The following is a 27,015-nucleotide window of genomic DNA, read 5'->3' as shown; positions in this document are numbered from 1 at the left end:
CTTATCTCACCACAGGTCATCCCTCACTTTTTCCCACTTCTACCTCTGAGGTTTCTGTGGCCTCTTATATGAGGAAGTACACTGCATTAGGCCCGCTGTCAGATGTGGATGTGTGAGTGTCAAAAGAATGACACGGTCAAGTGTTTGTCATGCCGTTTAGTCATATGACCTTCTCTGAAGATGACAGACATGATGTTAACATGCACAGTCTATGACTTCATCACAAGAACCCCCACAACAACATTAGACTTGCCATCAAAGTCGTGCAAATGACTATATAAGGTTTTCTGTGCTCTCAACAGGAGAATTTAGGGGATAATGAACCCTTAAATAAATTAACTCAAAAGCCAGATGAGGTCCTGCATGACATGAATGAATATCAAACTTAGGAATTCACAGACATTTTATGCCATTTTTATGATTAAAAACAGACATATATTGGTCTTTCATATACAATTGGTATATTGGTATATACATTGGTATATTTCATAAATTATAAAAAAGACAAAAATGAAAAAAAGAAAAATATATATATATACATATACACACATACACTGTAAAAAATGTTCCCTTCCGAGGGAACTTCGAACTGCATCCTCTAGAGGTCGCTATGCAGTCCACTTGAGGACGCAGTTTCTCATTCCCTTCTCAGGGAACCATGGTTACATACGTAACCTGAGATGTTCCCTTCCGAGGGAACTTCAAACTGCGTCCTCTAGTGCAGTGTTTCCCAACCGGGGTGCCGTCTGTCGAGAGCAGGGGTGCCGTGTAAAAAATCCTTTTTTAAGGATTAAACATTATTTGGATAATTGGTAAAAAAAAAATAAAAATGCTAAATATCTTAATCCTACTGTTAGACCTACCTGAAAAACAAAAAAGCTATTTATTTCATTCGAAGGCCTGTCATTATTTTTTATGTGTGCTATCATTATTGCTATCATTATTAATTTCTTTATTTGTTCTTATTTTATTATTAACTGCTTAGCCTCCTTGTCATTTTTTATTCACTTCAAAGTTTTAAATCAAGCTATCTTGTGCTACTGCACCACAATTACCCCACTGTAAAATTTAAAAAACACTGAGTAAGCAAAAATTTGTGAGAAAAGCTAGTTATAATGGTAATTAAATAATGTTTACATATGTATAAAAGCCTACATTAAAATCTGTCATATAAATTGGTCTCTTCAATAGAAATTAGCCTACTGATTGCCACCATTGATGGACAAAATTTTTTAATAATATTAAAAATATCTGTATGACATTATATTCTGCAGTTCTTCCCTGTTGTACCGAATATCTATACTTTTCAAATTATCATATCGAAGTTAGAAATTCAAATATTGTGACAAAATTAATTTTGTAGGGTGCCACAAGTTTGTTAAAATTTCCAAAGGGTGCCGCGACTTAAAAAAGGTTGGGAAACACTGCTCTAGTGGACTGCATAGTGACCTCTAGAGGACGCAGTGTCTCGTTCCCTTCTCAGGGAGACGTTTTCAGTTTTAAAATAAAACAACAAAATAGTGGCATAGTCCTTATTCTTCAAATTTTCATGTGTAATTCAATGTGTTACTTGTTATTTCTTTGTAATTAATTGTGAAACTTTGTAGCAATTTCTAAGTGAAAATTATTTCCACACCATTTTTTTCAGTGTATATATACACTAGGTTTTTACGCTAACAGCTTTATTCGTTAGGCATCAGAACATAATGTAAAAAACGATAAACTGGCATAGAAAAAGTGTTTTCTGTTTTTGATTTGGGTGAAATATTCCTAATATTATCTGCTTCCAATATCAGCTTTATTATATTTACGTTCATAACTTTAAAAAAGGATGCAACTGTCCAATATAGCATAAGATATTATGTATCCCTACTCATAAAATGTTTTGTATCTGTATATTTGTATTAGTTTCCTCTAAGAAATCCAACAAAAACAGAGCAGCATTTCCACAAAAGTGAGCAAAGTCATTACCATGAGATGATGGATGACCTCAACAGCCTAATGCACTTGCCCTGGAGTGAGGAGAACAGAGCTCACATCTGCAATGACTCATTAAATACATCTCCCCACCCCTCCATGCTGTCACAACGCCATCCTTATGCCATGCGTTATCGTACACAACACAAACACACAAGCACTAGTGCACAAGCTCACTATGTTGTCATTCTGCATTGTGAAAAAAGCCTGTAATGTATTGTACGGACAAATAAACACAACAAAATGTTAATGTCCTTAGTCAGAATACAGAGGCACTCAGCCTTTTGTTTCACAATAAACAATAGATCAATCATGTCCAATATTCACACACATTTGACTAGACTGGGAACCCCTTTAAATCCAGACAGAAGCCTCTCATGTGGACACACACTCACTCTTTTACACACACACATGCACAAACAGAAGCTACGATGAATGTTTTAGGCCTCTAGAGTACAGGATCAGTTGTGTGTGTGTGTGTGTGTGTGTGGAGTATTTATGCCGTAAGGAGATTATCTTTAACTCATTAAACAGACCCACTTTCAAGCACTATGATACAGAAACCCCCCTTCTCATCCCTGACACCCATACACATCCAAACACATCATAAGGAGGAAAGCCGTTACCCCAGCGCAGACGCCCTCCTTCCAGTTGGTCTGGCAGATTAAGATGGTAATGTGACCCCTGAAGAACATTTTCAAAAACACATTTATGAGATTATATTTCACTCTGATCCTCAGGCTTAAAGCATCATTTAGCTTTGCGTCATTTGGGAAGTGTCACTAGATTATGCTACATGTCTTAAGACCTGACACCAGATAGGTGACATTCATTAAGAGCTAGATATAAATCTTAATGATTTAATTGAATTTAAGCAATTTTGTTGCCAAATGCAGGAATCATGAGAGTCACTTGTTTGGTAATAGGACTTCACTGGTCGCACTGTATATACTGTATATTAAGATATTTTGATTAAATCCGAGAGCTTTCTGACCCTCTATAGACAGCAAGGATCCTACCATGTGGTCCAGAAAGGTACCAAGAACATCAACAAAATAGTCCATGTGAAATCAGTGGTTCAACCGTAATTTTATGAAGCTACGAGAATACTTTTTGTGCGCAAAAAGTAAAATAAAATTGCGACTTTATTCAACAATTCCTCTTCCCCTCTGCCTCCATTATGAAGAGTTTCACGACGCATGTGCGTGCTTTCCTCTGCTGCGGAGAAGAATTGTTGTATAAAGTCATTATTTTATTTTAAACAACATGAGGGTGAGTAATTAATGACATAATTCTCATTATTGGGTGAACTATCCCTTTAAGACACTAAAAAGAACCAATGTGAGAGTAATTTGCACAAAAATCAGAATTCACTGGTCGTGCGGTCTGTGCATATTTCACTAAAAACAACCCTCTCAAAAGAGTCACTCGCTCGAGAATAGATTGTATTTTATGTTTTTATACTCTAAAAAGAACCTGCTAATTACAGCAATTTGCTCAAGAATCGGATTCCACTGGTCGTGCTGTATGTTTTTGATTTACTAAAAAGAACCGGTGCAAGAGTCATTCGCACAAAAATTAGAATTCACTGGTTATGTGTCTGATTCACTAACAATAACTCTCACAAAATCAAAAATCAGACATGACTTGTCGCAGTGCATGTGTTTGATTCACTAATAGAAAGGGCTTATAGAAAAGATTCGCTTGCGAATCAGACTTTACTAATTACGCTGTATGAGTTGAGCTAATCAATGCAGGAAACACTTTTGAGATATTTCAATGTTTTTCCACATGGGTGAAGTGGACCATTAATGGAACTTAACATCATGAAATCATTTGGGACCTGTATTTTTTTAAATGCTTATCAAGCACTAATGATAATGGGTTTTATTTTTGGCTGAACTATTCATTCAATGTAAGACCTTTGTAAGACCAATGTAAGTTTTAATGTAAGACCTTTAATATAATAAATAAAGACCAGACAGAAACAGTGAGACTCTTTTTTCTTACACAACAAATGCGGAGAACAGCGGCACATTAGACACAGTCTCTCTTGCATTCACCTAGGGATGCATGCAGGTTAAAGCAATTTCCTTGGCTGTGATATCACACCTCAGTGCTGCTCTCAGCTGTGAAGAGAATGTGAGAAAAAGACACCATGAACAAAGAAAGTGAGGAAAAGAAAATCAATCAAAAGAAATGACAGCATATATGGGTCTCAGACGTCTGAGTCACTTCTGATGAGTTTGTATGAGTGAGCATCTTTACTTGAGCGTGATACACACACATACACACTTCTCATTATACACACACATCATTTGTCTCAATGCATGGATGCTTCCAAACAGCTCCCATGAATCATGCGAAAGTTTAATGACACCCACATAAACACACACTCCTGGCCCATGCTGGGGGATGGGGACCCAAAATGACATCACCCTGAGAGACAGGGGGCTTTGTTTGGTTACTGTCACTCCACAAAGACGCCAGAGGGGGAGGCCCCACCTCGCCCATGTGCATCTCTAATACAAAACAAAGGATGAGAGAAGAGACACTGTTAAATATGCAGAGCCCGCCAACTTAAAGCATTAAAAATGCATTGGTGACAAAAAGTTTTTATAGAAGGCTCGAGTTTTAAAAGTGTGTCAAATTTAGGACAATAGAACTTTTAAGGCTTTTTTTGAGTTCTCCAGTCTTCCTGGATCCAAAGTTTGGGTTCAGTTTAGGGTCACTTTCTCTGTAGTTTACAAAGATTCATCCGTAGCTAAATTCTTTCATGAACTGTTGTTCCAGGAAATGTCTGTGCAAAAATTAAAATACTGTTGTTCACCCTTGTGTAGTTCCAAATCAATATGACTTTTTTTCTTCAATGAAATACAAAACTGAGATATGTGGAGAATACATGTGTGTTCAACAAAATTTGGTTGGTAAGATTTTTTAATGTTTTTGAAATAAGTCTCTCATGCTCACCAAGGCTGCATTTATTTATTTTTTTTATTTTTTTTCGTTTGGTCAAAAATTCAGTAATTTTGTGAAATATTGCTACAATTTAAAATAACTGTTTTAATCTATTTAAAATGTAAGTTATTGTTGTGATGACAGAGCTGAATTTTAAGCAGCTTCAATGTCACATGATCCTTCAGAAATATTTGTTATTACTATCAATGCTGAAAACAGTTATGCTGCTTAATATTTTTGTTCAAATGTATACATTTTTATTCATTTTAATAGAATTTAATAGAAATTTGCACAAATCTTTAAACAAAAAGGAACTGGATGTTGATCAGAATAAGAATAAGAATCTTTAAGCAAATGAGGTCCTACATAGTGTTTACTGCATGACATCTTGGAATGAGTTTGGGCTTGTGACTAAAGAACTGAAGAATCTGTGACGTGTGTCAGGTTTGTGCAGGTCATCTGCGGCCTGAAGCCATAAATCAGGTCACGTTTCAGTGAACTCAGATGCGTACAAATTCAGCCACGTGATCAGCATCCTTCATGTGCTGTGCATGGGAAAGCATTGCTGCGAGTGTGTTTGTAAACACTGCATCAGTCTGGCTGGAAATATATCAAGGCTTATTGTCTAGCCAAAAAAATTAAAAAGGGACCCTTCAGAACCTGAGGCCCAATCACATTTGGCTAGTCTGTGCAAGTCACCGCTGCTCCAGAGAGACAGAATGAGAGAGATTCCATACATAACAGATGAATAGAGGTCAGCTGGAGAAGAGGGAAGAGGGTTTGCTTTATGCATGTGGGTTGCTGTCAGTGGAAGTGTTTGAGTGGCTAGATAAAAAAAAGAGGAGAGGGCTGAAAAAAACACTACTTTAATAGTAATAATCATGATTTTTATATGGTTTAAAAATATGGATGGTGCTTTCCTGTGCTAAATGATAGCAAGGTGTTGCTAAGTGGTTACTGAAGTGATTTTTAGGGTGTTACGAAGGCTGCACACAGTAAAAAAAACAACCAACTGCAAAGTCTCTTTAATATTTTGGCCTCTATATGGCTTTTTACACTGCGCTTAACCCTATCATCATTTTAAATCCTGCTTTTAGCCCAGGATAGAGGGACATTTCATGCTTGTTATTTAGAAGCAGAGTAAGCACCGCATTTTTACCCAGGGCCAGGGTTATAAAACCCTGCTTAGAAGCAGGACAAACTTGTGCAGTGTGAAATGATGCACTGCAAGAATACAACAGCTAGATGCTTAGCAACACACACCCAGTCGCATGCCTCATATTCACATGTGTTGGACAGTCACAGAAACACCACACATTTTATAAACAGTAGTTTTAGCATTTGAGGGGGAAATGGCCAAATGGTGACAGAAAATGATTCAAATGAATTGAAGAAGACAGTGTTTCACTTTTATGGAAGGCAGACGGGGCCAAAAGTGTTGAAACGGAAAGCTTGAAATTTCACTATGTCACCACGCACTGCCTGTCAGTTTTGAACGTGACTCTTTTGTATGTGTAGACATGCACATACTGGCCGTGTTAAGGCATCAGTTTTCACCATGTTCCTGCAGTACGTGTTAAGAATCACAGTTTTACCATGTTACCAATCCAATATAGTCGCACAGCATCATCTTTTAGTTTCAGTCTTTCTGAAAATCCCACGTCGAATTGTGCCTTGTTTGTAAACGAATCTGTGGTAAAATGAAGAGAACAAAGGAACAAGTTCTTACTGACGTGGTATAGAAAAATAAAGTTCATCCACTCTTTCTTAACGTTGGGATCAGAAGGAAGGCAATGCAAAGACAGTGTTTCCCAAAACTTAGCACTGCACAGCATCTTGCTGTCTACAGAGCCATCTTTATCGTTTGGATTCTGCGTAGACCTGTATTTGCCTCTCTCGTAAACACTACATGCGTTAATCGGTGGGCGGGGCTAAAGCAGTGATGTAGAAGCAGGTGTTGATCTTCTTCTGTGGAGGCAGTGCTTATTCCACAACATTATTTAGCTTTTTAGCTTATTTAGAACATTCCACAAGCTGTCGTTTTGGCAGGCTGCCTTCAATATAAGCTTTTAGACTAATGAGAAAGTTTTGAGTTCTGAAACTAACAAGATGTTTTTATAGTACAGTGACCTCTTATGTGTCAAAAGATCAAGGGAATTTTGGTTTCACAGTTCATGACCCCTTTAAAGCAAATTTGCCGACATATTAATTCTTTATTTTAGCTTATTGCAACATTGTTTGACTGATATAAACTCTGCTAGAGTAAATTAATTAATGTTACAATGTAAATTGAGGCTTTTCTACCTGAGAAAGAACATTGAACTAAATGACTAAAAAGGACGTCAAACCAAGACATAAGACTGACATCATGTCTGATGTTTGCGTACAAGTGTACCTTTATAACATCCTTCATGAATAAACATGAGGCCTGATGTGTTGTATACATAAATACCAACGTACCATCTAGACACGCAAATATAGTCTTAAATACAGTAACCTCATTGGCTGCTGTGTGTTGTTGCGTTAAAGCAGACAACCAGTCCGTGCTGACATGGTCAGATTTTCACACGTTCCTTTTAAAGACTTTTGGCCCTATCAGCCTTCCATACATTCTTACCTTTATAGTACGAAAAGTCCATTCGGGAAAAAAAAAAAGACAGTACAGTGGGCAATATTATATGAGGATGTTCAATGCTAGAGCCTTTATGTAAGCAAGTCGCAGGCTGCATTCATCCAATCAATAACGCTGACACTGCAAATATGCAAATAAGAACATTAACTCAGCGTTTAGGAATGTACTGTGTGAAACATCGGATTATACATACCCAGGGTTAATTGTTAACCCTATAAGTACGTATAGTGTGAAATGTGAAACAAAATAACCCATGATTTACTATTTCAAGAGTGAAAAGACTTTTTGTGTGTCGGGTCCCTCCTTCAAATCTAGGATTTTCTAGCTTTTTTATTATCTGCTGGGTAAAAATCACACAGGAGCATTTTTCTTCAACATGCCACACAGTTTGAGGTATCATTCAGTTTAGCTAAAGTTTAACACTTAGGTTCATCGGTTTAAACAAATCCCCATTCAATAATACGAGAAATACTAGTAGGCTATGATTGCCCTAGCAAGCTTTATTCTACATTCACCCTGAGAAACTAAGATTGAAATAAGAAATCTGATAATACAAAACCCTCAACTTCCTGTTTCACCCTTTCAGCAGTGACGCAGGACTGTTACTCACCAGTTCACATGTTTTGTAACATGAACCCGTAAACAATAGTGTAGGCATGCTCTACCCAGCGTGCTTCACAAAAGAGTGAATGCACTAGACTAAATACTTCTATAAGTAGGTCAGTGAGACTATGAGCAGTTTCACTGTTCCTTTCAACTGCTGTGCATAATAATCACATTATGATGATTCAAGAGGCAGAAGAGGGTGCGTTTTGGTAGGCTGTAGTCAAGAAGATTCATGCAGCAGCCATTGTTTCCAGCAGTAGGATCATCACTTGATAATTTGATCGTTTATAATATAATTGGTGGCCCAAACTGAGTCACTTTGCAAGTATGATTGGTTTGGTGAAGCAGCTGATGGCCTTAAGAAGCCAAGTGTGAATTCAGAAGCACCCAGTGAGGTTCACACTCTGATAAAGGCCATGGGTTACTCTGAACTGAGACTATTTATAGTCTTCTAGTGAAGACGAATCTTTTTTAAGTTGATAACTTTCATGTACAGTACAAGTCAAAGGGTTAGACACATTTGCTCATTCTTTTGTCATGGTTTTCTACAGCTTAGAATAATAGTAAGATCATCAAACCTATGAAATAACACAAAGAGAATTATAAGAATTAAACAAAATGTCTTGTAAAAAATTTCTTGTATATATATATATATATTAACTAAGCTAAAAAGCTAAATATTTCATTAAAATGTATTAAGTAAAATGTAAATGTAATGCAAACATCAACAAGAATATGACTCTAAATAGTGATTATTTTAATGATTTCACAAAAGCATCATAAACTGTAAATTAATATGGTAGTACATGGATGTTATTATAGGCCAGATGACAACAAATGCAAAACTCAGTATCTCTCTGTCCACCAAAGGGTTTAAGACCCCTGTTTTAGGTTAAAAGATTGTTCTGATCTGAACAGCATTGTGACTTTATTATTTTATAGGATTTATTAATATTTTGAATTAACTTTCATTTTTATATATTCATTTAAATTCACGGTTTCATAACATTTATTATTTTTTTAAATATTTCTATTTAGCTTTATTTTTACATTTTTAATTCAGAACTGTCATTTAAGCTTTTAAATTTTTGTTCTTTTCTTTTTTCTTTTATTTCAGTTAGTTACCAATGCAACATTTCTCATTTTCTTTAAGCATTTTAAGTTATGTTATTTTATTTTAACTCAATTAATCAGAATGATTTTAAAGTTTTAATTTACAATTACAACACTGATTGACAGGTCCACATTTTTAAATAGCCTACCTTACAACTCATTTGAGAACATTTGTATTATAAATAAATCAGTCAAGCAAGCAATTAAGCTGAATTATAACTGAAGATGGAAAATATATAAAAACGAAGATTTATAGGGAAAAAATTCAGCTACTGCAACATTTATTATTTGGTATGAACACTGCTGAGATCAAAGTTGTAGCGTGGAGTCCCTGTAAGAGATTTGTGACAGTGCAGCAGTGAAGAATAAAGACATTAGTTCCCCCAAGTGGACATTTTGAAGCACTGACAGTGACAGTTAAACCTGACCTAATTCTACTTCCACAGAAGTCTATTGGTTTGGTTTCACATTTCACTGCTGAAATCATCTGTAATTTAACCTTTCTCGTACATTTTAAAACCGGCTACGCATGTTTAGTGGTGCAATTAAAGCCGCCTGAATTTGCATGCACGTTATGGCCTCTGAAACAAAAGTTGTATTATTTATTCCTCTAAATAACAGTTGCAAACGCGGCAATACCTCGTTAACGACAATAAATCCAAAGAAAAATGTCAAATAAACTCAAAGAATACCAAAATTACGGCTGCAGCTCGTCTGACTATGGCTCTCATAGCGGCTGCAGTGTAATTTGGAGGCCCGCTGCTATAAACGAGTTGAAGCGGCAGCAGCGGTGCGTTCCGCCGCATCAGTCACTCCCTCTTGGCAGGGTTGCATGCGGCAGAAGGCGACGCTTCGCTTTTGGCAAAGTCAGAGTTTAGCACACAACCACAGGCGGCAACGCAGACAAACGCTGGGACGGTCGACCATTCTGTGTTTACAGACTAGAATGCTTTTTACCACGACTAATATTGCTTATATTTCAAAGTCATCTTTGAAAAATGAAGCAAAATGGAGACATTTATCAGATGGGAGAACTGAACAGAAGACAAAGCTGGTGAAGGAACAGGGTCTAAACAAACAAACAAATAAATGCATACTAGTAAAAATTGATAGTAAATGTCAGAGTTACAAAGAAACAAGTAACACTGAATTAAATGAGGACGTTTAAGTAGAACGACTGAAATGGTATTTTCTTCCAAAACATACTCAAGCAATCTTTATTTACAACTTAAATAACATTACAAGTATATTGATAATCGTTATGGACAATATAGCTGACATTAAAAGTCTAAAGTAATTGTCTAAAAAGTTAAAGAAATAAAACTAAATTGCATTTTACTATTTATAAATGAATAACTTTATAATCAGTCATTTTAAAAAGCTACTAGTAAACGTAGGCATTACAACGCTTTAATATACAGAATAACTTAATATTAGCTAAAGATGACATCCTAACAATATTGTTAAACTATGATGAATGTAATCATAATGTAAAAACGGAGGAAATAAGCATTCCCATTTAAACATACAATGAGTCAATACTGAATTATGGAAACAATATGTGAATGTGTTTAAATATAAAGAATAATAATTTTTAAAACTAGGACAAGTTAAATGTTATATTCAGTTTTTGTTTAATTTCATCTCCTGACATTGCTCCACAAAATAAAATCGCAAAAATTAAACACTTTTAATATTATTCAAACAACTATGAAACATACAAGCCCTCACAGTGTCGTCAGGTCTAATCAAACAAAAACAGATATGTCAAACCAAATTAACTCTTTAAGGCATAGAAAGTAATACAACATCTTCTAATAGTCTTTATGAGCCATGTCTAAACAACGCTGGGAATGACAACATCTCATTTATACTGTTAGGTTTTTTTTCTTTCATCGGAAACAATGATAAAGGGAACAATTGAAAAAGATGCATCCATAGCACTCCCACAGTGGGGCGAAGAATAACAGCTCACAGCCAAATCTGCCATCTAGAATTGCTTTCACAAAGAAATATACCTATAAAACCATGCATGCCTGTACAGTGTGCCTGAAAGAAACCAATTGCAACCATAACTATTTATAAAAAGAAAAACATAGAATAACTCCAAATTAATTTTAGAAATGATATTTAAAATGAAAGACAGGCCTAGGCTAGGTTCCCTGCTGACTTTGTTCATATTGACAGCACTTCATAAATGACTAGTATTATTCGTTAAACCACTGGCTTCAATATACTTTAATATGTACACTTACAATAGAAAGCCAATCAAGCGAGTTACACTGTCAAGTAGGTCAGTATCTGGCAAGGTTAACGGTTCACTTCGATAGAATTACAGTACTGAATTCAACACAGTACAATGTCAAAAGATACAAGGGACAGCGGGACAGACGGAGGAAGGAGGATTGATCAGTCTGAAATGGGACTAGCACCATCACGGCAGGTTAAGCAGTCAGAATGGTACAGCTCTCTTAAACGGAAAAGAAAAAAAACATGCTAAAAGAGCCTTAATTTGGCCCAAAAAAGGTCTTAAATTTGTGCATTTGAAGGTCATTACCATGTACGTCATTACCATCTGCTGGCTTGACAGCTCCTTTTGAAGCAGGACACTGATTTGAGACTATATTTTAACCTTTGAATCAGGGACCGTAAGTCCAGAATTAATAATGCAGGTCCATCTTTCACACACTAGTTTGTCTTACTGCTTTTCCCGTTTTCAATAAAAACATTTATTTGCCCAACAGAGTAAAAGGAGGTTTAAAACAAACTCGATTCAAAAGTCCAGCAGTCTTGTACAATTAGAATTCTCGTCTGTTAGAGACCAGAGATACAGGAGTTGCTTAGTGAAAACTAAAACATCTCGCTGTGTAAGACTGCACATTTAATTCCTAGCTGAACAGCAGATAGCGGTAAACACTTTGCTGGTTATGAATGGAAATACAACAGATTGGAGCAACCCGCAAACATAACCTTGGATGAAGACAGTGAACCTAAGCAAGGCATAGTGAATACACAAACAGTATTAAACGAGCAAAACAAAAAACTACAGTTAAAACCTAAATGGTGAATTCAATTTATACAAAAGCGGTGCTGGTCCTGACACGCGGCGGCCTCCTCGTCCTCTGTCAGCTAGGAGCGAATCTCCTCAGCGGCATTTCTGCTCTGGTCCTGACAGATGGGAAAAGATCAAACCACAAATCAGCGGTTAACAATCTCTATAAATATAATGTAAACTGATAATCCTTCTATCATACTTTAAAAAGGAAAAAAAACAGATTAGTCATTTCTTCTATATGTTACTTTCCTCTAACCTCAACAAATAAAGTAATTTTTCCCTCCTTCTCAGTATTGTTTTAATTATTGGTGATGGATGGAGGAATGATTGGGGAGGGATGATTGGAGGGAGGGATGATTGGGGAGGGATGGATGGAGGGAGGGATGATTGGAGGGAGGGATGGATGGAGGGAGGGATGATTGGGGAGGGATGGATGGAGGGAGGGATGATTGGATGGATGGAGGGATGGATGGGGGAGGGATGACTGGGGAGGGATGACTGGGGAGGGATGGATGGAGGGAGGGATGATTGGGGAGGGATCGATGGAGGGAGGGATGGATGGATGGATGGAGGGATGGATGGGAGTGTGTGTACATAAATATATGCTTTATCTGTTAACTTGAAAGCAAATCTTAAATTGGTCTTGCACAACCACAGGCAGCAACGCACACAAACACAGCGTCGACTGTTCTCTGAGTTTACAGACTAGAATGCTTTTTAGCATGACTAATATTGCTCATATTTCATCTCTTTGAAAAATGAAGACATCTTTGAAAAATGGAGACATTTATCAGATGGGAGAACTGAACAAAAGACAAAACCCATGAATGAACAGGGCCAAAAAATAAACAAACAAACAAACAAATAAAACTGCAATTAAAAAATGCTAGTAAATTTCAGTTACAAAGAAACAAGTACAAGTTAGAGGATTTTAAGTAGAAAAACTGAAATAGTATTTTCTTCTAAAACACACTCCAATAATCTTTACTTCACAAAAAAACAATACAAGTATATAGATAATTGAACTAATGTTGAATTGTTCTTTTAATTTTTTCTCTTTATCTACAATATTAAAGTAAACTGCACTTATTAAAATTTTGGCTGATACAATAAGCTGGTAAGTATTTTCATATGGTTGATAACTGACAAAATGGCCATTAATAAAATTCTATACTATTTTACCTAAAACATATGTTTGTTTGTTTTTTAAATACTACAAGTGAATTTAGATATCGCAACATTATAATGCACAGCAGCAAAATATATATTTATTTAGAGATTTACTAAAGATTACATTAACAGTGTCATTAAATTATACGTTTAGGTTTATTACTTTTTTAATGCCATGTTATCATCGGGGCTATTTACATGGCCAACACAATGTCAGCATCATAACATTTTAAATTATCATATCAAGTTGAAATGTTTTAGAAGACAAAATCTAAAATGTATTCAGGTTATGGATTACAAAATACATAGCAAAGTCAGAATTATCTCCTCTCCTAGGTTCACGAAACGGTCGTCCATAAAATGCATTACTGTTCTGTTGCAAGTAATCTTAAAGATTCCTAAATGCTACTTCTGGAAGGCCAAATAAAGTGCTTTTGCTTTCGCCTAGAAACACACAGCGTCTCCCTGACATGCTGCATCAACACTAACTGCGGTTACTGAAACCACGCCTTCTTTCTTTGCGTGCACATTTGGGCGTCATTATGCAAATATTTCCACATAGTGACATAGATATGTGGGGGCGTGTTAGAACGAGCCGTTTTAGGGGGGCGTGGCAGAGTCTTAACTTTGATAAAGAATATCTCTTTGGTTTTGAGACTGAGTCTTTGCAACTTCAGGGATCTTATCTATGCACAATCAGATTGTAACACTCAAAAGAGAAAGGAAAACTTGAAATCGCATCATATGACCCCTTTAAACATGTTTCTGAATAAAAACATTTTCTGGCAGTATTATAAAAACTACAGTTGAACAGGATATGTTTAACAGTCAAAGGAACTTGACAGAGGAGCTTCACCTATCAGTAGAACATTACATTATAGGTGTTTTTAAAGATGAAGGGATTGTTAGATCACTGCAAAGGTAAATCTAAACATAAGAGAAAATGAAAACCAATTCTAATATCAGCAGGTAACCAAACAGGTATTCAAACAACCCGACTGATCTCTCCTGGATGAAAGTAATGAATGATGTAATGTTTAATATGCTGTTACCTCAGGAGGGGGAGGTCTGACTGTAACGGGATGAGAGGAGCGTCGGGGCGGGGAGCGTTTGGGCTGAGCTTGCTGCTGTACCGTGTCGTAGTACGTCACACCACCGTAGACCTGTGACTGTGCCTGGAGAGAGACGCATGCACAAAACCCCCGTCATACTCTCTGCTGTACTACTGGAGTGTGTCACAGGATACAGACAACACTTATTTAGAGTCAACAGGCTCACCTGGGGGTTGGGGTAGATTGGAGGTAGCGTAGCTCCGGCAGGGTACGGGTAGTTGGTGTTCCCAAAGGTCATCACACCTGGCGGGGGGTAGAAGGGTGGAGGTAGCAGCTGCTGTGGAGGCGGTTGCCCAGGTGACATAGAAACGGGTGGGGCTGCATAAAGAGCCGGATTGGGCATGGGCCCTCCTGACTGGTGCGGGTGCAAGCCTGAAACAAAACGCAGCAAAACACTTAACAGGTTAATGTTGATGCAACATCTGGAGTGACAAAAAACATGAGAAAACTGAAGTTGCAAGAGATATTTTCTTCTGTACTGTGACGTACTTCCGAATGCAATGATATAAAAAAAAATAAACAAAAAACCCTGAGTGGGAACTTTGTTTTATCCATTGGTTGTTAGATGGGAGGAAGATCTGAATGCAGGCTTGTGGTCAACTGCAGACAAGAGTCCTGTATTCAAAATCAATAAAAAATAAATAAATAAATGCAACATGCATGGATGAATCAACCCCAATAAAATCAAATTACATGCATTTAGAAAATAGATCGGGTGAATTTAGTTCATACGGACTTTCAGTCCAATCATACCTGCAATCTCCAAACCAGGGAAAAGGTAATAGGTTGGTGGATTTTTTTTTTTTTAAATTAAAAAAAAATATATATATATATATTGTAAAAAGCAGTTGAAATAGGGTCAGAAATGATTATGTTAGAATAGTATTTAGCAACATTCTTTTAAAACAACACCAATGTCTATGGTGAAACCTAAACTGTAAACTGATCATAAAAAGTATGATTTAAAAAAAAAAAACATTGCAGTTTAGATAATACAAGTTTTGACAAAAAGGTTTATAAATGATAAATCTCTTATTATTTCAGCCTAATAAATGATTCTGCATGTTATAATTGGTCTGAGCAAAAAAGCAAATTCACTCTCTGACAGCAGGTGTACGTATGTAAGTAAAATACAGCTATTACCATGCCTTCATCATATTTTGGTATGATTAAAACAAAATATCAAAACTTTTCTGAAGACAGTAAGTTCCCTTCAGATATACATTCATATAACACCCACCCACCCTCAAAAAAATAAAAATCCTTAGTTTTGCATGAATTTCAAAGTCAGTGAATTTTGCCAAAAAGTGATGAGTTTGCAGGTATGGCAATACACAAACAGAAAAGTAAATGAGCAGACAGTAACATCTTGTTTTAATTGGGTGAACACCTGTTTCATGCTACTCTTGAATTCTTCTTTAAATAGTCTCAGATCAGTTTTTCTTTTCTCAAATCACTGGTTTGCCTACTAAGAGTTTCAAGTCCAACGTGAACCACATTCTGTTCGTCTTCATCTGTTAGCTTAGCTTCAACCGCTTCACCATCCCTTTCAAGAGAAGTGCCTGCGTTAATTATACTTTGAGTCCCTTTTGTCTGATTACTAAAAGTTGTTCTTGCACCCCCACTCATTTTTAAACATAACAGGAGTTTATTATTTGAATTTTAGGGGGGGGGGAAATAAATAAATAATCGGAAAGAGCTACTGATTATGCGGCCATTAACTCATTTCAACTAGAAGTCTGCAGATGTTCACAACTCTCACCTGGGTGTCCAGGGTGGGTGGGGTGTGGCAGGTGCATCTCAGGCTGAACTAGCATGCCTTGAGGGGGCAGGGCCGCTGGGCTTTCCCCGTGCGCGTAGATTGGTCCCTGGAAAGACACTGCATGCGGAAATGCAAGTTATTATCTTGGATGTTCGGCCACAAAAATAAAAAATAAATAAGAATGACATTCCCTAAATTAACAGCACTTGAATTTTAAAATGAAGGACTAACTATAAGTTTTACTACTCAGTGGGTGATTTTAGGACACATTCCCGTGACCCATTTAACTTAAAAACCCTCTATGGGCCAAAAGCAGTACTGCACTCACTGGGTTCATAAAAATGGCCCTCCATGACTCCAATGTGCATGGGTGCAGGCTCGGGAACTGGCCTCTGGCGCTGTGATGAATACCGCTTAGCCCGGCCACCACCAACACCCTGATAACAAGAAATAACAGATGAAACAAGGTCGTAGCTTACAACTTTCATCAGCAAATTCATACACATTTGCTAAACTGACCTTTAACGAAAATACATTTACATTACATTTATTCATTTAGCAGATGCTTTTATCCAAAGCAACTTACAATTGAGGAATACAAGAAGCGATTCATCATAGAGAGGCAAATAAATGTGGGAAGTGCTTGCAATACAAAATTTCAGGCAATGTTCAGATTAGTTTTGTTTCAATCATTGTTCAAATACTTTTAAGACTCATGTTAAAGTCATGATGAAACTGCGGTAGCGACAGATCTTTTCACCCATACTGTAACATACATCTGAGTGTAATGGATTTTCAAAAAGTAAATGCAGGGGATTTTTATGCATCGGTTGATGATTAGCTTTTGAGATGTGGGAGCTGCACTCTAAATCAGAGGCAGATGAATGTGAGCTTGCAGGGACAGGTTTAAGCCAATTAAATGATCAAATGACCAGAGAGACTTTGATTAAATTAGGAGGTCAAATCTGTTGTTACATACTGTATTTCCAGAAAATAACTTGCAAATATATAGAGGAAAATATAAAAGATATGTTGCAGTGTGCAAGTCATATTTCACAATATTTAGAAATAACTAAATACAATGAAACATACAAGCATTATAAACACTACAAACATTATAATTTGTTACATTTATATAGCGCTTTTCTGGGCACTCAAAGCGCTTTACATGAAAGGGGGGGAATCTCCTCAACCACCACCAGTGTGCAGCATCCACCTGGATGATGCGACGGCAGCCATATTGCGTCAGAATGCCCACCACACACCAGCTTATTGGTGGAGAGGAGACAGAATGATGAAGCCAATCAGTGTATGGGGATGATTAGGAGGCCATGTTGGTCAGAGGCCAGTGGGCGAATTTGTCCAGGATGCCGGGGTTACACCCCTACTCTTTTTCAAAGGACATCCTGGGATTTTTAATGACCACAGAGAGTCAGGACCTCAGTTTAACGTCTCATCCGAAGGACGGTGCTTTTTACAGTATTGTGTCCCCATCACTACACTGGGGCATTAGGACCCACACAGACCACAGGGTGAGCCCCCCCTGCTGGCCTCAATAACACCTCTTCCAGCAGCAACCTAGTTTTTCCCAGGAGGTCTCCCATCCAGGTACTGGCCAGGCTCAACCCTGCTTAGCGTCAGTGGACGACCAGTCTTGGGCTACAGGGTGACATGGCTGCTGACATATCACCCTTTAGCCTGTAGTCAACATTGATTGTAGTTCCCCGCACTCCACATTTTAAATCCTATAAATTAAACAGCATATCATCGATATCATTGTGGTTCCATGACGGTATGAAACGATAGGCCTGTCCAGGCAAAAAGCGTAGTTTTTTAAAAATATTTAAACTTCTTATTCAAACATAAAAGGTCTTTTAAGGTGTGTTTTGGGCCATTATGCTTTGGCACAGTATCTGTCAAATGAACTAAAACCGAGTCCCCTTTAAAGTTCAGGTACAAATCAATTCACTGACTTAGGTTTTCTTAGTTAAGAACATGGGTTGGAGCTCTTAATTTTGAACTCTTAAAGTGCATTAAATAGAATAATTTAACTTTAAATTGTACAAAATGTTCATTTTTTTCCACGTCTTTAGTCTCTTTTTTTTTTTTTTAAATCACAATATCATACCATGGACTTCATATCAAGGTATTATCGTATCGTGAGATTTTGATATCATTATATCCCTAAGATTTAGAACAAAACGGGAACAAAAATCAAACAAACAAATTATAGTGGCTTAATGAATTTAAGCGAAACAAACTACCTGCGTGAGGGAAATGCATTTAACAAATAAAGTAATATAACTTTTCTCAGTAAAAATTATATATTTAATGTTAACTGCATTATACAAGTTGCTATGCATTAAAAATCAGCACATTTCAGATGATTTCAGAAAATACAGTACATGAATAAATAATTCAAAATAACATCTAAACTCGCATCTGGAAAATAGATAGTGATTTTTCATTTTTATCACTTTTTCTGATCTATATAGGCAATTATTGATGGACCGGTTGACTCACCATATCCTCCATGTTTCCATACTGTGGAGGGCCTCCTGCCATGTGCATGGAGCTACGAATGCCTGTTGGGGACAAAAATGCAGAAAATGTAAACCAACTTTAAAAAAAAAAAAGTTGTAAAACAACCTAATTACACAAAGATTAAGTATTACCTCTCATCTCGGCCTGCAGGTAGGAGGGTGCGCTTTGGGTCCAGTTCTGCCCCGCCAGGCTGAGTCGGGCCAGGTCCTGGTCGAGGCCTGTCAGTCCACCTTGTGTTCCAGCATCACTCTGCTCTTGCCACGACTCGCTCTTTGCTGCCGCTGGGGCTTGCTGGACCGCGGGAGAAGACTCATCTAATGACGCCTGCTTACCGAGATCAGACGGTCGCATTCGCGTCGCCCTCCGCCCAAGAGAGTACGATTTCTTTTCCACCGGCCTCTCTTGAGGAGACGACGATTCTCGCACCTGACCGGCTGCACTGCCCCCTTCCATCACTGGGCCCGACTCTCGTTTCCGTGGAGACGGAACCCTCTCTCTCTCCGTCTTGTAGTGGTGAGCAGTATATGTAGTTGTCGCTGTTGGAATCTCACCCTCCTCCTCATCTTCCTCACTGCGGACGTCCTCCACCACCATGGCCGGGCTACGCTCAGCGTGAACAGCATGTGAGCCTCGGCCCCTGAGCCTCGGGCCCCTCTCACTCTCTACAGGCTGTGGCCGCACTCCTCGAGGTGGCGGGCCGTCTAGACTGGGTTTCGAGTGTCTTTGACCTTCTGTCCTGTGGGAGGCCGACAGGGCACGACTGCTTTGGAAGCTGCGCTGGGGAGGCTGAGTCGAGGGTCGGCTGGAGGGTTTGGGTGCTGCAGGGGGAGCAGGAGGTGGGCCTGACTGTAGGGGAACAGAATGAGGGGTATTGCGGTGGCCAGGTGGAGGCGCCTGCCATGTTGTACAAACTGACTTTTCACCGTCACGATGGCGCCTCGGCTCTCGACTGGGCGAACCCGCATGTCTGCAAAGAAATATGGAGATATTAGTGGGTAACTCATTACATAACTGGCTGTTACAAATATCTAGGAAATAAGTATGATTAATAAAAAATGTGGCCAAAAGTTTGTGGTTAGTAAGAATTTTTTTTTTTTATGTTTATGAAAGTCTTTTAACATCACTAATATGCTTGATTTGATCAAAAATACAGTACAAAGAGTAAAACTAAAATTACTACAATTTAAAAAAACTTTTCTATTTTAAAATAATTAATTTATTCCTTATAAATAATATATAATTTTTTTAATCAAATTTAATTCAGAAACTGAAATGGTTTATTATTTATCAAAAATTGAGAAAGCGGCGGTAACATTTCTAAAACACATTTTTAAAATGGCTAAATACAGCTGAATAATCAACCTGGATAGTTTGTCAGTCCATCACTAGTACATACGCATACCTAAAACTATAAGTACAACAACTAAAGTTATATTTTACCAATAGCACTCAATTCCAAACTGCAAAGAAATAAACATGGGCTTCACCTGGGTTTTCGGGAGCGGTACGACCGCCCGTCACTCGGCCCTGTGCCATTGCGGATGTCATAACCATAGAGAGAAATTAGCTCTTCACGTGATTTTGGCACCTGCTCCTCTTCACGGAATTTGTCGTGTTCCCATCGGCCCTCATCCTTCCACAACTTCCTGTGCCTGCCTTTAGGCCTGATGACAGATGGACAAACAGGGGGAGCAAGAAACAGCACAAAATGAAACTATGAACCACATGGCTTTGTGACAAATTCAACTAATTACTTAAAATGTCTTGGAAAGGGATTTTTCCCTGAAAGAAAAACCCTCACGTCTCTCACCTCTCCTCCTCTGTAGCCTGGCCTCTCACGTCATGCTCAAAGAAAAGGCCTCTTCGGGGGATGTAGGCTGGATTCTTCCTGTCCTCATCATCGTCAAGCTTCTGGCCTTTGCTGCCTGATATATTCTCAGGGTCCTCTGTGCTTTCCTGTAAACATTTAGAGGTCTCAGCTTCAGTTTTGGCTTAAAAGGGATTTACATACAAGCAGTGTGATTTAGCATGGTCTTAGTCCAGAATGTGGCATTCTGGCCAACTGCTTGAAATCTGTCAAAGGATTGTTTTAATTATTTGGGATTGTTTTATTTCAAGCTAAGTGTTTCCAGCAAAACAAAGTGTTTAAATGTCAGTCCCACCACACAAACAGAACCTGAGCCCTTCCAGAAATTTATAGTAGAAGATGCAATGTTCTGTTCCTCCATACCTGTCCATCCCCACTCTGTCGCTCCCCAGCTAGATTGCCCTTCTCATCAGATTTAACTTCCTTGCCCACTCCATCTCTCTCCTCCTTTTCACCAAGCTCTTCTGTCGGGGCATCTGCAGTGGGCTTCGGTTCTGCGGCAGGACGTGAGGCCTCTTCATCACTGAAATGCTCTCCCTCCTCCTCATCCTCTCCTCCCTGAAACAAGCAGCGCCAAATAACAACAAACTCTCAGGTTAGAAAACACACAAACCGAAACTGATCACATCAAACTTCATTCCTATAAAAGTACATTTAAACAAATTTTAGAAACACAAAGGAACATAGCTTCACTGAAGCTCTAAAATCACAAGAACAAACAGTAACACTATTTTACAGTGTCTTTGTTACATATTACATGTACTTTCTATAGTAATCTAGGGCTGGGTGAGAAATCGATAATTATCGCGATATAATTTCTCAATCAAAAGTTCAATAAATGTTCGATATAATGATCCTTCAGAAATCATTCTAATATGCTGAATTGGTGCTCAAGAAATAATAATAATAATAGTAATAATAATAATAAATATTATTACTGTTATCTAAAACAGTTGTACTGCTTAATTTCAATAAATGTTCGATATAATGTTTATGCGCCAAAAGCGGAGCGAAACAGCGCTACTCATTTGAAGCGCGCCACACGGACCATTTATCCGCTCAGATCAAAGTTGAAACGGCAGCGCAGTGCGAGCTTACTAGAGCAGATGCGTTTACTCGCTGATAAATCACATGGCCACTAAACATCGCTGTGAGATCCAGTGTGAAGCGCTTGAATTCAGCAAAGAACACAAATGAGACTGTGATTTAAACCAGTTAAGCCAGATGAAACAGAGCTGACAAACAGCAGAAACACTGTGCAACGACAGTCAGAAGGTTTTTTAAACAACAAATCGTCATCATTTACCATGGATTTACAGTGGTAACACTAACAGCACCATGGTATAGTGGCAGAAATGTGTGTATTTGTATCGAAAATTGTTATATTATTAATGTAGACATGTATTAAACATAAGTAACGGAACAGTATTTTTGTGATGAAACTAGCGTTTATGCATTTATACTCAATGTATTTAGACTACTGTTTTTCACACACATACCTAGAAAGCATATAAGTTACATTTTTGCCATGGTATTGAGGTGTGCTATATGTGTGGTTTCAACTGTAGTTATGATCTAAATGCTACTATGGAAGACCTATGGTTAATATTAATAAAATCCAAATCAGAATAATTCAATTAAATTGAACTACATATATAAAGTAATATTAACATTGCAGCCTGCACTGCAAACTGTGCTGAAGATAGGCATCAAAGTCAGGCAAAACAAATCAGTTTTTTTTTTTTTAATGATTTCAAACAATATCACTCATAAGAACATGCAGAGAAACTAATTTTTCTATTAAGATATTGATTTTGTTAAGGATAAATGACTGGAAACGTGTAAAGTATTTAAAAACATGAAGTGTTTGTCAAAAAAAAAAAGTGTTTGTCATGTTATGACGATAAAGAGTAGTTTAAAACCACAATTAATGGTCTGGTTCCTTCCCTCTATTAAGATATTGATTTTGTTAAGGATAAATGACTGGAAACGTGTAAAGTATTTAAAAACATGAAGTGTTTGTCAAAAAAAAAAGTGTTTGTCATGTTATGACGATAAAGAGTAGTTTAAAACCACAATTAATGGTCTGGTTCCTTCCTACAACTCACTTAGGAGCAAAAAATCTGCCTTTAAACTTGAAATAAATAGAGATTTGAAATTTATTGTAATAATTATTGATAGCCTGATATTAAAAAAATATATTTTATTTAATCAATTATCAAAATTATAAAAGTGATCATTTTTTGGCCATATCGCCCAGCTCTAGTAATAACAGTAAATTATGCACAGCTTCAAGCAACTAACCCTAAACAGACATGTAAATTAATATTACACAGTACTTATTTGTGTAATTGCTCCATAGCAAGCACGCCAAAAAATATAACCAAATAAAATATCAGCGCATTTGAACCAGAATAAGCAAAACAACAAGCTTTTTTCACATCAGCAAAACAGTTATTGTTAACTATTAACAAAAAAAGATACATATATAAAAAGTTAAACTTAAATAGAAATGTTGCTTTGGAAGCTGACTGAAATAAACTGTACTGAAATGACTAAAGCTGAAAAAAAAAAGCTAAAATACATTTATAAGTGACAAAACGCACATAAATTAGCCTACTAAAATTAAAGTGAAAATAAACAGAATAAACCAAAATAACATGCTAAGTAACATGCTAAGACAGTGCATAACAGTTAAATAATATAGCAGCAAAATATAAATCTTTCAGGAGAAAGACTGGCGTCAACCGATTTCACTACACAGAGGTGGACAGTACACACTATATTTTTTCAAGAATCATTTCGTTATTTTCACCATTTACATATTATCGGCCTCAGCAAGACAAAGTAATTATGGCATTACAAATCAAAAACATGTCCAACTCAAAAAGAATGTAAAAAAAATAAACCTTTTCCTGGTTGTTCCTGTTAGGAAATCTCCTTTAGACAGCATTTTGAAACTGTGAGGAGACCGTGCTTGTCTGCAGTGAATTAAAGCCAGCTTTACGTACGTCTGAAGAGTAAGGATTGTGTAGAATGGGTTGCTAGGACACCAAACAAATCGGAACATCAGCAGCAGCCAAGACTGAACCCGATGAGCTGAGAACTACAACAACCCCATTCAACTCCACCCGCAGGCGCCACCACCTCCCCAGCAATGAGCCCCAGCGCTCCCCAATACGCCTAAATTACCTGAAGATCCCGCAATCATCAAAATGCTACTTGCATAAGGAGGAAGAGCAGCAGAAAGTGTGGATAGTGCATCATGTCTACTAAAATTAGATGCGGACTACAGATGCACTAACAGCATGTGGCTCGACATTGGCAGTACTCATGATGCCACAAGAGAGGAGCAAAAATATTCTTGACAATTTCAACAAAAACCTCCCCAAATAAGTCTCGTTTAATTCAGTTCTTTCGAAATCATTACTTCAGGAGGCCCATATTGAGCTTTAGATTTAAAGCTACTACGTTAAACAATAAACATGCTCTCAGATTCACAATCTCCATAAAGAAAGGACAGCACTCTCACAAAGACCGAGCAAAACACAGTTCGGCTGCAATGGAGACATTCTGCCCCCTCTACACAGCCCAGGCTGGATCTGTACGGATTTATCACAGCATAGTCTTTAACAAAACTGATTGATTTCCCAAAGAGCCCCATAAACGGCGTTGCCATAGAGACTTACCTCCGTGTGCGATCCATTCTCCTCCAGATCAGCACTGTCATAGTCCGATAAGACTGCTGAAAAAAGGAAATCAGCCATTTTAGCAGGTCTGTTCACGCTTCTGAGAGCAAATAACATATGGCTATAGATCTGGTCATCAAGAGTGACAGTTCATAACTATTTAACCTGTTAGCACTAAAACTGGTGTAGTTTGTGAACCATAACAATGATTTTGGTCTCTTTTGAGAGTAGACTAGTGAGCTTGACGTCAAAACTGAAGTCACGAAGACAGACAGCAGCAAAAAGACAAAAAACAGACTCACCTTCACCAACACCATCTTCACTTTCCTAAAAAGAAAGAACAGAATCAAATATTCAGCCAAACAAGCACACTTGATAAACAAGAAGCCTGGATTAAAAATTCATCTAGATGTTCGACCTAAGAATTAAAGACCCAAAATTAACAAATCAAGAAAAGCAAACCGGTTAACATAACATACAGCACATCTAGTTTAAAACAATACTGAACTTCCTCTTCACGGTCAGCAGATCTTTCTCTTCCCGTAACAGAACGACAGATCAGATATCAAACACCTAGGAACCTCAAATGTCGTCCACTTTGCTTATCAACAGCCTAAATACCTTACACAGCATTTTTACACCGACCAGATACACTCATCATTGCACTCAAGAACTAACTCACTTTCATGCAAGTATCAATGTGTCTCAACCCTGTTTCTAGAGGTCCGCCATTGCATTTTAGGGGTCTTATTAATCTGACACACAATTCAGTTTAGGTTGCCTGTTTAGGACGCAGGCTGAGCTGATGAGTTGGATCATGGGTGTAAGATAAAGGAGACATCCAAAACGTGCAGGACGTGGGGAGCCTCCAGGACCGTGATGGAGAACCACTGGGTTACGTTAGATGATTGAAAAGCAAGACATTTTAAAGGTCAAATGAAGTCAACACCACATTTATATGAAAGAACCACCACAGACACACCAGGAATTGTATATCCTTGTTAAGTAACTAGGACTAGGCGCCTGTTAAATACTTGAACATTTATCTCTTTGGGCTAACTTACAGACAAAAAACGCGCATCACATGAAACGTTTACTCTTTTATCACGTCTTAACTCGTAATTTAATGACACCAACTGCGTGTTTAGACTGTGTGAAACACTAACAGTCACACACTCAGATCGGCCCTGATTATAAAAGCAGATGTATAGCCACACACTCACACACTCCGACTCAGTGTGTACTACGCTCTTGGCGCAGACGCGCTCCGCGGGCGACTCCAGCGGCTCGGGGTCTCCTTCGCGAGGCTTCCGGCCGCCAGACAGCGACCTCCCGCACTCGGAGCCCGAGGCGGACTCGTCCTCCTCCTCGCTGTCCTGAGAGGCGCGCCGTCTCCGTCGCCGCCGGTCCGCCATCTTAACTCTCAAGGAAGTGAAAGCGGATCTGCGCGCGGAATTGTGGGGGCACGTGCGTTCGTCATATCCTCTTGTTCCCTGCTGCGTCAGAGGGGGCGCGCGCGAGTGCGAGAAATTTCATTCATCTGCGCGGTTTAGTTTCTGTGTGGACCATAGCAGTGGACCCACGAGCAGCCAACCGGTTCACTAAGAAGAACCGGTTAAACTGAACGATTCGTTCGCGAACCGGTCATCACTAGCAGCAAACACAGTAGAGCTTGAAGTGAGCTACTGTTTCTGTCATTCCACAGAAGACTTCATTTATTTGTTTTGGCAATGCACCTACACAGACAATTTTTTAAATGTTTATTCAATCTTATTTTGTAAGTGACTTTTCTTTTTGTTTTAAAGAATACGGGAAATATTACATAATCAATTTATGTTTTCTGTTAGCTAAATTTCACGTTCACATACAAAAGTTTACTGTTTTCAAAGTGGACTTAGATAAGTACGTTATGTGGAAATTATCCAAAGTTCTGCTAATTTGAAAGCTATGAAAACTGTATTTCTGTATTCATCCTTTGTGTCTTCCTAGCTCCGATACATTTTGTGGTCTGCGCCGACTTATTTTCACATAGCTATGAGAAGCGTTATACATGGACGCGCGTTTGCCGTACTGTATTAAAGCGTTAGTTAGGATAATACCGTATATTAAAAGCTAACATAAGCAGTAGAAATAATGAGTTTTTAAAAAAACGAAGCATTAACATGTTAGACTGCACCCCATAAACACAATCAAGCCTAGAAAAAAAACCAGTGAACCACCCCTTTAAGGTTTTATTGTTTGTACTGTTTAATAAAAAAAAAAAAACAGCCCAAAACAGCGTTACATTACTGTTTTCCACTCGTTGTTAAAAATATATCCATTCATTCATCTTTTTGAGGTAAGTACATGAGAATAGTAAACTACCATGATATTACTATGAATTATTTTGAGTACTCTGGAGTACCACAGTACACAAATTTATTATGTAATCATTCAGTACCTTTTTTGAGGTTAATAAATAAAAACGGTAACAAAATGTGCCACGGTACTGGCATAATTTGGGATGTTGACATGTAGCACCAGGAAAGTA

At 37.9% G+C, this 27,015-nt stretch overlaps 1 protein-coding gene across 3 annotated transcripts; it reads right to left on the bottom strand.

Annotated features, from left to right (window-relative positions):
- Positions 1 to 1,899: 1,899 nt before the first annotated feature.
- On the bottom strand, positions 1,900 to 25,927 carry LOC107740630 (protein CASC3-like). Of its 3 annotated transcripts, XR_001640099.1 has the most exons (14): positions 25,709 to 25,927; positions 24,788 to 24,812; positions 24,486 to 24,541; positions 21,160 to 21,354; positions 20,740 to 20,885; positions 20,417 to 20,593; positions 19,061 to 19,896; positions 18,909 to 18,970; positions 16,714 to 16,822; positions 16,386 to 16,502; positions 14,790 to 14,995; positions 14,564 to 14,686; positions 10,996 to 12,454; positions 1,900 to 1,912 (listed from the first exon to the last, which is right to left on the bottom strand). XR_001640099.1 is itself a non-coding variant. In XM_016553110.1 (13 exons), exons 1-13 carry the CDS (start codon positions 25,898 to 25,900, stop codon positions 12,416 to 12,418), a joined length of 2,283 nt encoding a protein of 760 aa, XP_016408596.1. In that variant the 5' UTR covers positions 25,901 to 25,927; the 3' UTR covers positions 10,963 to 12,415. The 3 variants fall into 3 exon arrangements, 1 of the variants encoding a protein (XP_016408596.1); XM_016553110.1 differs by lacking the exon at positions 1,900 to 1,912 and having other exon boundaries at positions 10,963 to 12,454; XR_001640100.1 differs by lacking the exons at positions 1,900 to 1,912; positions 10,996 to 12,454; positions 14,564 to 14,686 and adding an exon at positions 15,113 to 15,238 and having other exon boundaries at positions 14,914 to 14,995.
- Positions 25,928 to 27,015: the final 1,088 nt, after the last annotated feature.

The sequence above is a fragment of the Sinocyclocheilus rhinocerous genome, unplaced genomic scaffold (assembly GCF_001515625.1).
Source record: "Sinocyclocheilus rhinocerous isolate Xijiao unplaced genomic scaffold, SAMN03320098_v1.1 scaffold705, whole genome shotgun sequence".
Lineage (NCBI taxonomy): Eukaryota > Metazoa > Chordata > Actinopteri > Cypriniformes > Cyprinidae > Sinocyclocheilus > Sinocyclocheilus rhinocerous.
This window is presented reverse-complemented; position numbering and strand designations above follow the sequence as displayed.

What these genes read in the sequence shown, in the direction of transcription:
- LOC107740630 (XM_016553110.1), bottom strand. Translation starts at nt 25,900, where the DNA reads ATGGCGGACCGGCGGCGACGGAGACGGCGCGCCTCTCAGGACAGCGAG. An exon ending in TACACACTGAGTCGGAGTGT is followed by an intron (nt 24,813 to 25,708) that starts GTGAGTGTGTGG and finishes CTTTCTTTTTAG; the next exon opens with GAAAGTGAAGATGGTGTTGG. An exon ending in CCTGCAGGCCGAGATGAGAG is followed by an intron (nt 18,971 to 19,060) that starts GTAATACTTAAT and finishes TGTCCCCAACAG; the next exon opens with GCATTCGTAGCTCCATGCAC.